General features: G+C 41.7%; 1 protein-coding gene across 1 annotated transcript in view; it reads left to right on the top strand.

Moving 5' to 3' along the window:
- The window catches only part of PIK3R5 (phosphoinositide-3-kinase regulatory subunit 5), a 123,220-nt gene extending 110,419 nt beyond the window's left edge, over positions 1 to 12,801 (top strand). The window contains exons 18-19 of the mRNA XM_069750641.1: positions 8,921 to 9,033; positions 11,508 to 12,801. Of these exons, the coding sequence (XP_069606742.1) occupies positions 8,921 to 9,033; positions 11,508 to 11,649 (255 nt within the window). The 3' untranslated portion in view covers positions 11,650 to 12,801. The remainder of the gene's footprint in view (positions 1 to 8,920; positions 9,034 to 11,507) is intronic.
- Positions 12,802 to 19,117: the final 6,316 nt, after the last annotated feature.

Below are 19,117 nucleotides of genomic sequence, written 5' to 3' on the forward strand. Positions count from 1 at the left end.
GAGGAAGATGGATGTGATTGCTAAGTTGGAGCGATTTGCCAGGTCAGAGGAGGCTGTAAATCTACAGTCAGAGGCTGGAAGTGTGGAGTCTGGAGCAGCTGGTGCCCCCGGAGATCAGCAGGAAGGAGGGGCTCAGCTACAGTGCAGTGGGTCAGACCAGGGATCTCCTACAAGGGCCGCAGGAGCTGTTCTGCCTGCACAGTCTGACATGCCAGAAATGGAGGAGCCGACTCTGAAGGACATATTTTCAGTGGTGATGTACTGTAAGTCTGCCCTGGGGGCTCTAAACCTACGAGCGGATGAATTAAAGGGAGAGATGGTCGCTTTAAACTCTGCTATGCGTAAAGTTGAAAAGAGAGTGGAAGAGGTGGAAGAAAGGGTTGGGAGTGCAGAAGATCGGATTGGTGAATTGTTAAACAGGGAAAAAAGTATATTCAACGTATTGCTGATCTGGAGTTTAAGACTGATGACCTTGAAAACCGATCCCGCAGGAACAACCTAAGGATTGTGGGGGTCCCAGAAAAGGCGGAAGGGAGCAACCCCACGGCTTATATTGAGGCATGGCTAAAAAACGCTGTGGGTGGAGATGGCCTTACTAAGATGTTTGCCGTTGAAAGAGCGCACCGTGTGCCCACCAGACCCCTCCCCCCCGGCTCGGCCCCAAGAGTTATCTTGGCTAAAATTCTGAACTATCAGGACCGAGACATTTTGTTGAGGAAAGCCAGGAATTGTGATGAGCTGACCATTGATGGTAATCGGGTCTCCCTTTATCCGGATTACTCTGCGGCGGTCCAAAAGCTTCGGATGAAGTTTGGAGAGGTCAAGAGGAGGTTGCGAGACTTAGATGTCCGTTATTCAATGATTTACCCAGCAAAATTAAGGGTGGTGGCTCTGGATCGGGTGCATTTTTTCCAAAATCCAGAGGAGGCGTCACAATGGCTGGATCTCAATACTAAGCATGTCAAAACGGGGCAGACCCGCTGAAACTGATTTAAGTGCTACTGAGGCAATTGTTAACCCTTCACTGTTATGTTTGGTTTGATAGTTAACTGGTACTTATACTGTGACTTTATGGTATATTGATATCATCAGGTTGTGTTCGGCGGCGCAACGAAATTTGCATTTTGGCTATGGTGGGCGGGGGAGCTGAAGGAACGCAGAGTTTTTATCGTTAGGCTGTGAAACAGCGTTCCCAGATCTCAAATTGAGAGGGAGAGTTTATTTTGATATTCTAAGAGTAGAGAGGAGTTGGGTGGGCTTAAAGAGAGGGGAGAGATAGAGAGTTATTTCAGTTGGGAATTGGGGATGGGGGGGGGAGGAGGGAGGGGGTGGGAGTTGGGGTTGAGACCTTAGGGAGCTTGAACTCATTCATTGTTTCTATAAGCTATAATGGGTGGGGAGGTTAAAATCCTAAGTTGGAATGTTAGGGGCCTTGCAAATGCTACTAAAAGAACAGCTATTTTCCAATATGTACTGAAACAGAGGCCTTCAGTGATATGTCTGCAGGAAACTCACCTAGTGAAGGAAAAGGTTGCTATTCTACAGAAGAGATGGGTGAGAAAGGCGTATCACTCAACGTTCTCAAATTATGCCAGAGGTGTGTCAATTTTGATACACGTTAGTGTTCCGTTTGAAGAGATTGAGGTAACCACCGATAAAGACGGCCAATTTGTGTTTTTAGTATGCAAGATATTTAACAGGTTAATTTGTATTGTGTCAATTTATATTCCACCACCATATTCCAAGAAAAAGATACAGGAGATTCTGGAAATTACGGGTAGGTGGGATGGGGTGCCCCTCCTTATAGTGGGGGATGTGAACAATATATCTAATGATCACTGGGACAAGGGTAGACATGCAGAGTTGAGAAGTGAAGGGAACTCTACTCCTTTTGGAAATTATCTAAGAGAAATAGGATGGATAGATTTGTGGCGGGTGCGTAATCCTAGGACATATGCCTACTCATGTTATTCAGCAACATACGGATCTTTATCTCGCATTGATGTGGCTTTGGGAAATGGGGGGGTGAATAATCTAATACATGAGGTGGAGTATAGGCCTAGAGTAATATCGGACCATAGCCCAGTACTGGTCTCTGTACAAATGACTGGGAAGAGTGGTCTGACGGGGTTGGGATGGAAATTTCACCCCTCCTGGCTACAGTATTTGGATATGGAACAGGTGGGAACTGAACTCGGGGAGTTTTTCAGGATAAATGAAGGGAGTGCGGGGAATCTTGTAGTGTGGGACACCATGAAGGCATACCTGAGAGGAATTTTATTCCGGGACATCTCGAGACATAAAACTAAGTCTAAAATTCAAGACAATGCAGTGATGGAGGAACTGAGGGTGGCGGAAGAGACACTGGCCTCTCAGAATTCAAGAGAAGCACAACTTCGTATGAGGGCGGCTCAGGTAGCGGTCGATGAACTCCATATGCGTAGGGCAGATAGGTTGAGAGCCTTTCAAAAGGAAACATTTTATTCTGAGGGAGAGAAGGTAGGACATTTGCTCTCGGTGGTGGTTTCTGCGCAGCGGGATTCTTCACATGTATACTCCATAAGAACAGAGGAAGGTAAAACGGTTACTCAGGGGGGGGAAATTTTAGACGTTTTTCGGAGATTTTATAGTAAATTATATTCCTCTAGGGTGGATAAAAGTCCTGAGGAAATGAATAGATATCTGAAAGAGGTTGACTTACCCAGACTAGGTAGAGAGGAAAGGGAGTGGATGGATAGACCGCTTGGGGAGGAAGAATTGAAGGCGGCTTTGGCGAATATGGCGGGGGGCAAGGCTCCGGGGACGGACGGTATCCCAGTAGAGGTTTATAAAATTCTTAATGCAGAGTTAATGCCCAAATTGGAGCGAGTGTTCTCTGAGTCGTTGGAGAGGGGAGTGCTGCCCCCATCAATGAGAGAGGCCATCGTGGTGGTTATTCCTAAAGCTGATAAAGATCCTCAACAGCCGGAGTCGTATAGACCAATTTCACTTCTAACGGCTGACATAAAGATTTTGGCGAAGGCCCTGGCGAACAGGCTGACCCAAGTGATCGATAAATTGATTCACCCAGACCAGTCTGGCTTTATGCCCAATAAATCCACGGCAATTAACTTGAGAAGGCTATTTTTAAATATGCAAATTCCTGCAGACAATGCCGGAAAAAGAGTTGTGGTGTCTTTAGATGCCCACAAGGCCTTTGATTGTGTGGAGTGGAGTTACTTGTGGTCGGTACTGGATCGCCTGGGGTTTGGTCCAAAATTCATCTCCTGGGTTAAGTTGCTGTACTCGTTCCCAATGGCAAAAATTAGAGTTAATAATAATTTGTCAGAGAGTTTCCCGCTGTTTAGGGGTACCAGACAGGGGTGTCCGCTGTCCCCGTTGCTCTTCGCTCTGGCCGTGGAGCCGTTAGCGGCTAAAATAAGAGGTGCTCAGGAGGTTAGAGGTTACATCTATGGTAGGAGGGAAGACAAAATTGCATTATATGCTGACGATATTTTGTTGTTCCTGGAGGATTCTGAAAGGTCCCTGTGCAATGCGGTTGCTTTGATTGAGGAGTTTGGTCGGTTTTCGGGTCTCACAATAAACTGGGATAAGTCTTGTATGTTGTTGATTGAGGGGGACAGTATGGGCAGTGGAGAGAGGGCGATAACCACAAAATTAAAGATTGTTCAAAAATTCAAATATTTGGGTATTCAGATTGCTCTTCCTCTAACTACCTTTGAGGAACTGAATTTAAGTCCATTAATGCAGAAAATTCGTACCAAGATTGCGGCATGGAACAAATTACATTTATCGGTGGTTGGTAGGGTGAACCTCTTAAAGATGATTGTAATGCCACAGTTGTTGTACGTGCTACATAACTCTCCCATTTGGATTACACAATGCAGATTCCGTAAGATTAGGTCTTTGTTTGGGGAATTAATATGGGGAGGAAAGAGTCCTAGGTTTAAACAGGAGATACTTCAGAGGGCCAAAACAGAGGGGGGTCTTGCACTTCCTAATCCATGGCTATACTTCTTAGCAGCACAGTGTCAACATCTCAAAGGATGGGGGGAGGAGGCAGGGAGTGTGCAAATACCTAATAGCTTGAGGTTCTTACTACAGGCAGACGTTTTGAGTGACAGTTTGGAGGGAGGACAATTCAAAAAAATGGGTTCACATGGGTGCACTATCAAATTAATTCACAGAGTATGGGAAAAAGTCAAACTCATTAGGGAAGTGAGTGGGTTCACCAGATTCTCGCCTATTTGGGACAACATTTATCTACCGGAATTTAGGCAGAGGGAGGGTTTTCACTTTTGGTCTGCAGCAGGTATTAAATGGCTGGGGCAGCTGATAAGTCAGGGCAGACTTAAAACATTTGAGGAGTTGCAGGAAGAATTTCAGTTGCCACGGTCTGAATTGTTCCAGTATAATCGTATCTCTCATGCTTATCAGGCACAGAATAAAAGGGGAGCCATAGTGGTACAGATTGATCTCATGATCGACTATATCCTTAAGAATAGCTGCACGAAGGGGGCGATTTCAGAAATATATGGGTTTCTACTTTTTTCTTTCCTGGAAAAATATCCCATCCGAGCCAAAGGGAAATGGGAAGCTGAATTGGGAATAATTGACAATGATAGATGGGAGTCGGTCCTAGAATATGTGCCCAAGATATCAATGAGTGAACCAGGCAGGCTATCACAGTTATTCGTAATCCATAGGGCCTATAGAACCCCTGACAGGTTGTTCAAGGCTGGGCTTAGGCAGAACTCGGACTGCCCTCGGTGCTCACAATCCCAGGCGGGGATATTGCATATGATGTGGCAGTGCCCTAGACTGTCCTCCTTCTGGATAGTTGTTTTAAATCGTATTGAACTGGTGTATGGATGTTCTGTCCCTAGGGTTCCACTGACTTGCATATTGGGATATGTGGAGGAAATTGTTACGGACAACATGTTTAAAATAGCTATTGCACGATTGTTATTCATTGCTAGGAAATTGATCGCCAAATTTTGGATTAGAGAGGAACCTCCAACAAGAAGAGACTTTCTTAAGCAAGCGGAGCATATACTTACTTACTTATACTTACTTAATGATAAACTTACCTGGAGCAGCCAGTGCCAGGCAGCAGCTGCCAAGGCAAACAGGATCATGGGGTGCATTAAAAGAGGTCTGGATACACATGATGAGAGCATTATACTGCCTCTGTACAAATCCCTAGTTAGACCGCACATGGAGTACTGTGTCCAGTTTTGGGCACCGGTGCTCAGGAAGGATATAATGGAACTAGAGAGAGTACAAAGGAGGGCAACAAAATTAATAAAGGGGATGGGAGAACTACAATACCCAGATAGATTAGCGAAATTAGGATTATTTAGTCTAGAAAAAAGACGACTGAGGGGCGATCTAATAACCATGTATAAGTATATAAGGGGACAATACAAATATCTCGCTGAGGATCTGTTTATACCAAGGAAGGTGACGGGCACAAGGGGGCATTCTTTGCGTCTGGAGGAGAGAAGGTTTTTCCACCAACATAGAAGAGGATTCTTTACTGTTAGGGCAGTGAGAATCTGGAATTGCTTGCCTGAGGAGGTGGTGATGGCGAACTCAGTCGAGGGGTTCAAGAGAGGCCTGGATGTCTTCCTGGAGCAGAACAATATTGTATCATACAATTATTAGGTTCTGTAGAAGGACGTAGATCTGGGTATTTATTATGATGGAATATAGGCTGAACTGGATGGACAAATGTCTTTTTTCGGCCTTACTAACTATGTTACTATGTTACTATGTTACTATGTTACTTTGGAGAAAAGTATCTACACCAAAAGGAATAAGCTGGACATCTTCCACAAGCTGTGGCAACCGTGGATGGACTTGAATTAGGATGATAAATGAGAATATAGGGAACCTAGTATTCAATGGAAATATAACGGATGTTTATTCAAATGGTTGTATGATGATGGGAAGTGGGGTGGCTCTGGCTGAGGTCTCGGGTTGGGCAGGGTGGGGGGGCTCTGGGTCGGGGGGGAAAAAGTTATCTGTAAATGTTTAATGAAACATTGCCATGAGAAATATTCTGATTGTTTATTCTTTGCGGATAATAAAAATCTATCTGATATAAAAAAAAAAATAAAGGGTTAAATGGCGGAAAAAATTGGCGTGGGCTCCCGTGCAATTTTCTCCGCCAGAGTAGTAAAGCCAGTGACTGAGGGCAGATATTAATAGCCTGGAGAGGGTCCACGGTTATTGGCCCCCCCCTGGCTAAAAATATCTGCCCCCAGCCACCCCAGAACAGGCACATCTGGAAGATGCGCCTATTCTGGCACTTGGCCACTCTCTTGAGAGCTTTCTAGGAAATTTCCCACGATCTATGAACATCCAGCAGAGGGCGCCTCACCGCAAATGAAGCTAAATATAGCTCATTGATCTATATTTAGACTCATTCCCAGGGGTTTTGCAGTGAGGAGCAGCCTGCATTAGCAAAGCTCCTTGCTGCAAAATGTTTTAACCCCTTCAGAAGGATTTACATCGTTGGACGTTACAGATCTGCGGAGGGTAAGTTTATTGTTGGTTTATTATGTTTTTTCTTTCACAGAACGAGGGTCTTCAGTGACTGGATTGGGCGTAGAATAAAATACTCCAACAACCATTGTTTTTATTTCATTAAAATAATTTTAAATAATGTGTTTGTGTTTTATTTAACCCTTTCATTCAATTGGATTAATAATGGATAGGTGTCATAATTGACGCCTCTCCATTATTAATTAGGCTTAATGTCACCTTACAATAGCAAGGTGGCATTAACCCTTCATTACCCCATATCCCACCGCTACACGGGAATGGGAAGAGAGTGGCCAAGTGCCAGAATAGGCGCATCTTCCAGATGTGCCTGTTCTGGGGTGGCTGGGGGCAGATATTTTTAGCCAGGGGGGGGCCAATAACCGTGGACCCTCTCCAGGCTATTAATATCTGCCCTCAGTCACTGGCTTTACTACTCTGGCGGAGAAAATTGCGCGGGAGCCCACGCCAATTTTTTCCGCCATTTAACCCTTTATTTTAAGAGCTAGAACGGCCAAATTTTGCAGATACACACTACTGACATTAGTAGTGTGGAATCTGCAAAAAAAATGGAGAGAAGACATGGTTTACTGTATGTAAACCATATCTCAAATCATGTCGGGTTTTAGGAAGGAGAAAGAAAAAGCCGGTAATTGAATTACCGGCTTTCAAGCTGTATAGCGCTGGAAAAAATATTAATATATATACATATATGTGTCTAATGACATATATATATATATATATATATATATATATATATATATAGACAACATATATATATATTTTTCTTTTTGGGACACATGGATCATTTCTATAGCGGTATGTTGGTTTTGCAAGCCTGCGAGAAAACCACGCAGTACGGATGCCATACGGATTACATACGGAGGATGCCATGCGCAAAAAACGCTGACACACCCTGCCTACGGAGGAGCTACGGACCACTATTTTCGGGACATTTCAGCGTATTACGGCCGTAATATACGGACCGTATTTTCATACGCTGAGTGTGAAGCCGGCCTAAGAATATAACTACTATAATACTGCTCCTATGTACAAGAATATAACTACTAAAATACTGTCCCCTATGTAGAAGGATATAACTAGTATAATACTGCCCCCTATGTGTAAGAATATAACTACTATAATACTGTCCCTATATACAAGAATATAACTACTATAATACTGCTCCTATGTACAAGAATATAACTACTATAATACTGTCCCCTATGTAGAAGGATATAACTAGTATAATACTACTCCTATGTACAAGACTATTACTAATATAATACTGCCCCTATATACATGAATATAGCTACTATAATACTGCCCCCTATGTACAAGAATATAACTACTATAATACTGTCCCCTATGTAGAAGGATATAACTAGTATAATACTACTCCTATGTACAAGACTATTACTAATATAATACTGCCCCTATATACATGAATATAGCTACTATAATACTGCCCCCTATGTACAAGAATATAACTACTGTAATGCTGCCCCTATATACAAGAATATAACTACTATAATACTGCCCCTATGTAGAAGGATATAACTAGTATAATACTGCCCCTATATACAAGAATATGACTACTATAATACTGCCCCTATATACAAGAATATAACTACTATAATATTGCCCCAATGTACAAGAATATAACTACTATAATACTGCCCCCTATGTACAAGAATATAACTACTATAATACTGCTCCTTATGTACAAGAATATAACTACTATAATACTGCCCCCTATGTACAAGAATATAACTACTATAATACTGCCCCAATGTACAAGAATATAACTACTATGATACTGTCCCCATGTACAAGAAGATAACTATTATAATACTGCCCCATGTACAAGAAGATAACTACTATAATACTGCCGCTATGTACAAGAATATAACTACTATAACACTGACCCCCTACAGTTAGGTCCATATATATTCAGATGCAGTTGAAGTTCAGACGTTCAGATTTCATGTGAGGGTATCCACATTAAAATTTGATGAAGGGTTTAGGAGTTTCAGCTCCTTAACATGTGCCACCCTGTTTTTAAAGGGACCAATAGTATTTGGACAGATTCAATAATTGTTTTGTTTAATGTTTTGTTTAAAATTCATTGTGGTAATGTCTATAACCAAAATTAGAAAAATGTTGTCTCTGTCCAAATATATATGGACCTAACTGTATGCACAAGAATATAACTACTATAATACTGGCCCTATGTGCAAGAATATAACTACTGTAACACTGCTGCCTATATACAAGAATATAAGTAATCTAGTACTGCTTCTATGTATGAGTATAGTCATTATATATAATACTTGTTCTACCTAAACTAATTCACTTCCATTCTTTTCCACAGATCAGCATTTCACAAATAAAAGTGGACAAAGCTCAAATTATAGCACAGAATGGCGGGACTTTTCCCTTGTGCTTGGACCAAGATGAGCGCAAAATTCTTCAGCGAGTTATAAAGTGAGCCATTGTGTGTATAGTAGGTCACAAAATCTAGTTCATCATCAGCCATGTGTTCAGCATTAGATTAGCAGACCAACAGTGTTTGGAATTTTTACATGAAAGCACAGTAGGTCCCTATTAAAATAAAAGACACGTATATATCCCGCCTAGAAAATATATAAGAATATTTTAAGGCGGTTTCCTCACTATAATAATTTTTTCTTATGGCTGATACAGATGACTGTAATGTGGCAGTAGTTTAGCAAAATTTCCAACTTGACAGAGGGCCTTATTACTTGAACTTACAACATCATACAGTGGGGCAAAAAAGTATTTAGTCAGTCAGCAATAGTGCAAGTTCCACCACTTAAAAAGATGAGAGGCGTCTGTAATTTACATCATAGGTAGACCTCAACTATGGGAGACAAACTGAGAAAAAAAAATCCAGAAAATCACATTGTCTGTTTTTTTATCATTGTATTTGCGTATTATGGTGGAAAATAAGTATTTGGTCAGAAACAAACAATCAAGATTTCTGGCTCTCACAGACCTGTAACTTCTTCTTTAAGAGTCTCCTCTTTCCTCCACTCATTACCTGTAGTAATGGCACCTGTTTAAACTTGTTATCAGTATAACAAGACACCTGTGCACACCCTCAAACAGTCTGACTCCAAACTCCACTATGGTGAAGACCAAAGAGCTGTCAAAGGACACCAGAAACAAAATTGTAGCCCTGCACCAGGCTGGGAAGACTGAATCTGCAATAGCCAACCAGCTTGGAGTGAAGAAATCAACAGTGGGAGCAATAATAAGAAAATGGAAGACATACAAGACCACTGATAATCTCCCTCGATCTGGGGCTCCACGCAAAATCCCACCCCGTGGGGTCAGAATGATCACAAGAACGGTGAGCAAAAATCCAAGAACCACGCGGGGGGACCTAGTGAATGAACTGCAGAGAGCTGGGACCAATGTAACAAGGCCTACCATAAGTAACACACTACGCCACCATGGACTCAGATCCTGCAGTGCCAGACGTGTCCCACTGCTTAAGCCAGTACATGTCCGGGCCCGTCTGAAGTTTGCTAGAGAGCATTTGGATGATCCAGAGGAGTTTTGGGAGAATGTCCTATGGTCTGATGAAACCAAACTGGAACTGTTTGGTAGAAACACAACTTGTCGTGTTTGGAGGAAAAAGAATACTGAGTTGCATCCATCAAACACCATACCTACTGTAAAGCATGGTGGTGGAAACATCATGCTTTGGGGCTGTTTCTCTGCAAAGGGGCCAGGACGACTGATCCGGGTACATGAAAGAATGAATGGGGCCATGTATCGTGAGATTTTGAGTGCAAACCTCCTTCCATCAGCAAGGGCATTGAAGATGAAACGTGGCTGGGTTTTTCAACATGACAATGATCCAAAGCACACCACCAGGGCAACGAAGGAGTGGCTTCGTAAGAAGCATTTCAAGGTTCTGGAGTGGCCTAGCCAGTCTCCAGATCTCAACCCTATAGAAAACCTTTGGAGGGAGTTGAAAGTCCGTGTTGCCAAGCGAAAAGCCAAAAACATCACTGCTCTAGAGGAGATCTGCATGGAGGAATGGGCCAACATACCAACAACAGTGTGTGGCAACCTTGTGAAGACTTACAGAAAACGTTTGACCTCTGTCATTGCCAACAAAGGATATATTACAAAGTATTGAGATGAAATTTTGTTTCTGACCAAATACTTATTTTCCACCATAATATGCAAATAAAATGTTAAAAAAACAGACAATGTGATTTTCTGGATTTTTTTTTCTCAGTTTGTCTACCATAGTTGAGGTCTACCTATGATGTAAATTACAGACGCCTCTCATCTTTTTAAGTGGTGGAACTTGCACTATTGCTGACTGACTAAATACTTTTTTGCCCCACTGTATATGCCTATGATCCTGGAAATTCTGGGCCAGGTGTTGTGGCCTCAAAGGGGTTGTCCACTCTTTAACGACACCGCTTGAATGCCAGTAGAGGATAACCCCTCTAATATGGATGCTATTATGGGTAGTGATGATAGTGCTCCGAAATGCTCAAGTGCTCGGTACTCAAATCGACCACGTCAGACACTTGGACGTGCTCGACTCGAGTAGCGAGCATAATGGAAGTCAATGTGAAACTTGAGCATTTTTCTGGAGGATATACGCTCTCGCTCTCTGCTATAGCTCACAAAGAGTCCATCTGACAGAGGAGTCCTTGCATCACCAATTATGAAACCATAGTTTGGTTGTCTGAATGAGCCCTGAAGTCGATTGCTGCAGGTCCGGCTTTAGAATTCCTCATCAATTATCTGTTATTGCTGGATAGGGTAGATCTGTAAAAGCCTCAGTTTGTTGCCAGGTCTGGGTCAAAGTGTAGGTTTCGAGAGGAGGACATCATATTTGAGGTCTATGATTTAACCAAAAATAGTTTGGAACATATAACTAATGCCAAGTAAATTTCCTTGTGCTCCAGGTGCGAGGTGTCTCCATGCTACAAACCTGAAATCCGAGACTTCCGCCATATCTACAGGCCTCACTGGTCACAGACCTCCCAGGACCAATTCGGCTCCCTTTTGTGTTTGCCGGTGGCAACGTTCAGTGGTGCTCAACTGTAGATGGAAGATGTGAAGATGGTTCGCCTATGTCCTCAAATCATCAATTTTGAACGACTTTATGATTATTACGTTATTTGTATATTGATGCACATAAGTGGAAACGCACCTTCTTTACGGTACAAGCGTAGGTCCATAAGGTGATCTGGAGGCCATTCTGCTACTTTGTTGATTGGCAAGTGAGATGAACATTAAAAAAGAGAAAAGACAAGTGCAATACTTGCGGATACAGATTTCTGGAGCTTTCTACTACTGATGGGCCAATGGTTTTTCACAATGGCTTAACTTTCTTGTTAAACAAGTTCGATAAATAAAATGATCTTGTCATAGTCAACAGCTCTGTGTTCTAAGAATTTATAAGGCCTGCATGGAAACCAGATTTTACCCTACAACATAGAAATAAGTCATTTAAAGGGTTATTTCCCACAATCACATTATTTTTCACAAGCACAGAATCAGGTTAACTATATAAAGAATGAATCTAATATTCAGTTTCTTACTTGTACCTTTGTATAATTTTTAATCTACCTTCGCACTGTGTGCTTCCAGCTCAATAAAGCTGAATGAGCAGATGTCTTATTTTCTTCTAAAACTACATTTCCTAGCAGCACCTTGCTTCTCCTCAGTGCTGTAGTGTCCCTCAATTTGCTCTTCTGTGTGTATATATACAGATTAATAGGAACTGAACACAGCAGTTAGATAATAAATATACATTAAACTTTCATAAACATAATCTCCGCCGTAAGCACTGCACATGAGCGACCTAATCTTTTGGAGTTACAAAAGTAGGGTTAACACAGCCTGAAGGGGGGCATAACTAGGGGGTAATTACTGCTAAACTATGCGGATTTGTAAAATTCCTCTGTTGCCACATTTTGTAAAAAGATGATGTAGATTATTAAAAAATATTGTAGATTATTAAAAAACGTATTTATGATTTTTGGAATAACCCTTTAAATTGTTGCTCATTTTTGATTTGCACCAATTTTTCCCTATGAAGTTCATCGTTTTTGTAAATATGTTGATTCTGAAGATATACTGTACTCAGCACTTAACATTTTTGGAAATTGGAATTGTTCCTTTGTGTTTTTATGTGTATTTATTATGTTCAGCTTTAAATATTCCAACTTTTGTAATTATAAAATTTCAATTTTCTTTTGTGATTTATGTTTTTATTTCCTTCCTCCATATATGGATATATAGAATAATATTTTGTTTCATACATCAAACAATTTTTAAAAAATATCTATCAATAAAAAAAAGCATTAACCTGATCGCTAAACAGTGTAGCGAGGAAAAAAATTAGAAAAGCTAGAATCACGTTTTTTGGTCGCCACAACATTGCATTAAAATTCAATAACGGGCGACCAAAAGAACGTATCTGCACAAAAGTGGTATCATTAAAAACGTCAGCTCGGCATGCAAAAAATAGGCCCCCACCCGACCCAAGATCACGAAAAATAGAGATGCTACGGGTATTGGAAAATGGCGCTTTTTTTTTTACCAAAGTTTTGAATTTTTTTTTACCACTTACATAAAAAAATAACCTAGACATGTTTGGTGTCTATGAACTCGTAATGACCTGGAGAATCACAATGGCAGGTCAGTTTTAGCATTCAGTGAACCTATCAAAAAAGTCAAACAAAAAACAAGTGTGGGATTGCACTTTTTTTGCAATTTCACCACACTTGGAATTTTTTTTCCCGTTTTCTAGTACAAGACATGGTAAAACCAATGGTGTCGTTCAAAAGTACAACTTGTCCCGCAAAAAATAAACCCTCACATGACCATATTGACAGTAAAATTAAAAAGTTATGGCTCTGGGAAGGAGGGGAACTAAAACGCAAAAACGAATAAGGGCCGCGGCGTGAAGGGGTTAAGGGCATAAAAATTCAATGTTTGAAAATGGCAAAAAAATGTTGTCAAATTCTCAATATTTTCATAAATAAATGCAAATCATATCAACCAAAATGTACCACAAAAATGAGGTACAACATTTCACAAAAAAGAAAAACAGTCTCAGAATCACTGGGATATGTTGAAGCATTTCAGTGTTATTACCACATAAAGTAACACTGGTCAGAACTGTCAAATTTGTCCTTGACAGTAAGGTGAAATTAGGCTCGGGGCTGAAGGTGATAACCAACGCAGATTAGGCTTTCAACAGTACCACTTTTCTATTTTGCATTCAACTGGTGAGATGTATTCTTTAACCCCTTCATGACCCAGCCTATTTTGACCTTAAAGACCTTGCCGTTTTTTGCAATTCTGACCAGTGTCCCTTTATGAGGTAATAACTCAGGAACGCTTCAACGGATCCTAGCGGTTCTGAGATTGTTTTTTCGTGACATATTGGGCTTCATGTTAGTGGTAAATTTAGGTCAATAAATTCTGCGTTTATTTGTGACTAGCTGAAGTGCCCGGCGTTGCCTGGGCATAGTAAATATCTGTGGTTAGTTATAGCACCTCACTTCTCTTATTTTCCCATCACGCCTCATTTTCCCAATCACATCTTTCATTTTCCCCCTCACATCTCTCATTTTCTCCCTCACACCTTTCATTTTCTCCCTCACTCCTCTCATTCCCCCCTAACACTTGTCATTTCAACCTCACATCTGTCATTTTCTGATCACTCCACTATTTTTCCTCACTCCTCTCATTTTACACTCACACCTCTTATTTTCACCTCATCACCTCAGTATATACATGTTTGTCATCTCCCTTATATATGTCATCTCCTGTATATAGTATATACCTGTATGTCATCTCCCCTGTATATAGTATATACCTGCTGTGTGTCATCTCCCCTATATATAGTATATACCTGAATGTCATCTCCTTCTATACATAGTATATACCTGTATGTCATCTCCTTCTGTATATAGTATATACCTGTGTGTCATCTCCCCTGTATATAGTATATATCTGTGTGTCATCTCCTCCTGTATATAGTATATACCTGCATGTCATCTTCTATATATAGCATATACCTGTATGTCATCTCCTCCTGTATATAGTATATACCTGTAGGTCATCTGCTCCTGTATATAGTATATACCTGTATGTCATCTCCTCCTCTATATAGTATATACCTGTGTGTCATCTCTCCTGTATATAGTATATATCTGTGTGTCATCTCCCCTGTATATAGTATATACCTGTGTGTCATCTCCCCTGTATATAGTATATACCTGTGTGTCATCTCCTCCTGTATTAGATCTCGTTCACACGTTATTTGCTCAGTATTTTTACCTCAGTATTTGTAAGCTAAATTGGCAGCCTGAGAAATCCCCAGCCAACAGGAAGCCCTCCCCCTGGCAGTATATATTAGCTCACACATACACATAATAGACAGGTCATGTGACTGACAGCTGCCGTATTTCCTATATGGTACATTTGTTGTAGTTTGTCTGCTTATTAATCAGATTTTTATTTTTGAAGGATAATACCAGACTTGTGTGTGTTTTAGGGCGAGTTTCGTTTGTCAAGTTGTGTGTGTTGAGTTGCGTGTGGCGACATGCATGTAGCGACTTTTGTGAGATGAGTTTTGTGTGGCAACATGCGTGTAGCAACTTTTTGTGTGTCGAGTTGCATGTGACAGGTTAGTGTAGCAAGTTGTGTGCAGCAAGTTTTGCGCATGGCGAGTTTTGCGCGTGGCGAGTTTTATGTGTGGTGCCTTTTGAGTATGTGCAAGTTTTGTGTGAGGCAACTTTTGCATGTGTTGCAACTTTTGTGCATGTGGCAATTTTTCCGCATGTGCAAGTTTTGCGTGTGGCGAGTTTTCCATGAGGTGAGTTTTGCACTTGTGGCGAGTTTTGAAAGAGCCTAGTTTTTGCATGTGGCGAGTTCTGCGTGTGGCGTGTTTTGAGCGGCGACTTTTGTGTTTCGACTTTTATGTGGCGAGGTTGGTGTATTTGTGGTGAAATGTGTGCTGAGGGTAATATGTGTTCAAGCACGTGGTAGTGTGTGGCGCATTTTGTGTGTGTGTTCATATCCCCGTGTGTGGTGAGTATCCCATGTCGGGGCCCCACCTTAGCAACTGTACGGTACATACTCTTTGGCGCCATCGCTCTCATTCTTTAAGTCCCCCTTGTTCACATCTGGCAGCTGTCAATTTGCCTCCTACACTTTTCCTTTCATTTTTTCCCATTATGTAGATAGGGGCAAAATTGTTTAGTGAATTGGAAAGCGCGGGGTTAAAATTTCCCCTCACAACATAGCCTATGACGCTCTCGGGGTCCAGACGTGTGACTGTGCAAAATTTTGTAACTGTAGCTGCGACGCCTCCAACACTTTTCCTTTCACTTTTTCCCCAATATGTAGATAGGGGCAAAATTGTTTGGTGAATTGGAATGCGCGGGGTTAAAATTTCACCTCACAACATAGCCTATGACGCTCTCGGGGTCCAGACGTGTGACTGTGCAAAATTTTGTGGCTGTAGCTGCGACGGTGCAGATGCCAATCCCGGACATACACACACACACATACACACACACATTCAGCTTTATATATTAGATAAAAACGGAAATTTGGCGAAAATTTTGAAAATTTCGCAATTTTCACATTTTGAATTTTTATTCTGTTAAACCAGAGTTATGTGACACAAAATAGTTAATAAATAACATTTCCCACATGTATACTTTACATCAGCACAATTTTGGAAACAAAATTTTTTTTTGCTAGGAAGTTATAAGGGTTAAAATTTGACCAGCGATTTCTCATTTTTACAACGAAATTTACAAAACCATTTTTTTTAGGGACCACCTCACATTTGAAGTCAGTTTGAGGGGTCTATATGGCTGAAAATACCCAAAAGTGACACCATTCTAAAAAATGCACTCCTCAAGGTACTCAAAACCACATTCAAGAAGTTTATTAACCCTTCAGGTACTTCACAGCAGCAGAAGCAACATGGAAGGAAAAAATGAACATTTAACTTTTTAGTCACAAAAATTATCTTTTCCCAATGGTAAAAGGAGAAACTGAACCACGAAAGTTGTTGTCCAATTTGTCCTGAGTACACTGATACCTCATATGTTGGGGTAAACCACTGTTTGGGCGCACGGCAGGGCTTGGAAGGGAAGGAGCGCCATTTGACTTTTTGAATGAAAAATTGGCTCCACTCTTTAGCGGACACCATGTCACGTTTGGAGAGCCCCCGTGTGCCTAAAAATTGGAGCTCCCCCACAAGTGACCCCATTTTGGAAACTAGACGCCCCAAGGAACTTATCTAGATGCATAGTGAGCACTTTGAACCCCCAGGTGCTTCACAAATTGATCCGTAAAAATGAAAAAGTACTTTTTTTTTCACAAAAAAATTCTTTTAGCCTCAAGTTTTTCATTTTCACATGGGCAACAGGATAAAATGGATCCTAAAATTTGTTGGGCAATTTCTCCTGAGTAGACCAATACCTCACATGTGGGGGTAAACCACTGTTTGGGCACATGGTAAGGCTCGGAAGGGAAGGAGCGCCATTTGACTTTTTGAATGAAAAATTATCTCCATCGTTAGCGGACACCATGTCGCGTTTGGAGAGCCCCTGTGTGCCTAAACATTGGAGCTCCCCCACAAGTGACCCCATTTTGGAAACTAGACCCCCCAAGGAACTTATCTAGATGCATATTGAGCACTTTGAACCCCCAGGTGCTTCACAAACTGATCTGTAAAAATGAAAAAGTACTTTTTTTTAACACAAAAATTCTTTTCGCCTCAATTTTTTCATTTTCACATGGGCTATAGGATAAAATGGATCATGAAATTTGTTGGGCAATTTCTCCCGAGTACGCCGATACCTCATATGTGGGGGTAAACCACTGTTTGGGCACACGGCAGGGCTCGGAAGGGAAGGCGCGCCATTTGACTTTTTGAATGGAAAATTAGCTCCAATTGTTAGCGGACACCATGTCACGTTTGGAGAGCCCCTGTATGCCTAAACATTGGAGATCCCCCACAAATGACCCCATTTTGGAAACTAGACCCCCAAAGGAACTAATCTAGATGTGTGGTGAGGACTTTGAACCCCCAAGTGCTTCACAGAAGTTTATAACGCAGAGCCATGAAAAAAAAAAAATATTTTCTCAAAAATGATTTTAGCCTGCAATGTTTTATTTTCCCAAGGGTAACAGGAGAAATTTGACCCCAAAAGTTGTTGTCCAGTTTCTCCTGAGTATGCTGATACCCCATATGTGGGGGTAAACCACTGTTTGGGCACATGCCGGGGCTCGGAAGTGAAGTAGTGATGTTTTGAAATGCAGACTTTGATGGAGTGCTCTGTGGGCGTCACGTTGCGTTTGCAGAGCCCCTGATGTGGCTAAACAGTAGAAACCCCCCACAAGTGACCCCATTTTGGAAACTAGACCCCAAAAGGAACTTATCTAGATGTGTGGTGAGCACTTTGAACCCCCAAGTGCTTCACAGAAGTTTACAACGCAGAGCCGTGAAAATAATAAATACGTTTCTTTCCTCAAAAATAATTATTTAGCCCAGAATTTTTTATTTTCCCAAGGGTTACAGGAGAAATTGGACCCCAAAAGTTGTTGTCCAGTTTCTCCTGAGTACGCTGATACCCCATGTTTGGGGGTAAACCACTGTTTGGGCACACGTCGGGGCTCAGAAGGGAAGTAGTGACTTTTGAAATGCAGACTTTGATGGAATGGTCTGCGGGCGTCACGTTGCGTTTGCAGAGCCACTGGTGTGCCTAAACAGTAGAAACCCCCCACAAGTGACCCCATTTTAGAAACTAGACCCCCCAAGGAACTTATCTAGATATGTGGTGAGCACTTTGAACCCCCAAGTGCTTCACAGACGTTTACAACGCAGAGCCGTGAAAATAAAAAATCATTTTTCTTTCCTCAAAAATGATGTTTTAGCAAGCATTTTTTTTATTTTCACAAGGGTAACAGGAGAAATTGGACCCCAGTAATTGTTGCGCAGTTTATCCTGAGTATGCTGGTACTCCATATGTGGGGGTAAACCACTGTTTGGGCACACGTCGGGGCTCGGAATTGAGGGAGCACCATTTGACTTTTTGAATACAAGATTGGCTGGAATCAATGGTGGCGCCATGTTGCGTTTGGAGACCCCTGATGTGCCTAAACAGTGGAAACCCCTCAATTCTAACTCCAACACTAACCCCCCCACACCCGTAACCCTAATCCCAACTGTAGCCATAACCCTAATCACATCATCATTTTCCGCGGATTTCCAGTGTTTTTTGTGCGGATTTCATCTGCGGATTCCGCACGGTATTTTCCGCACCATGGGCACAGCGGATTTGGTTTTCCATAGGTTTACTTGGTACTGTAAACCTGATGGAACACTGCTGCGAATCCGCAGCGGCCAATCCGCTGCGGATCCGCAGCCAAATCCGCACCGTGTGCACATGGCCTAATTCTAAAGGTATGTGCACACGCTGCGGAAAACGCTGCGCATCCGCAGCAGTTTCCCATGAGTTTACAGTTCAATGTAAAC

Source organism: Ranitomeya imitator, chromosome 2 (assembly GCF_032444005.1).
Source record: "Ranitomeya imitator isolate aRanImi1 chromosome 2, aRanImi1.pri, whole genome shotgun sequence".
Classification (NCBI taxonomy): Eukaryota; Metazoa; Chordata; class Amphibia; order Anura; family Dendrobatidae; genus Ranitomeya; species Ranitomeya imitator.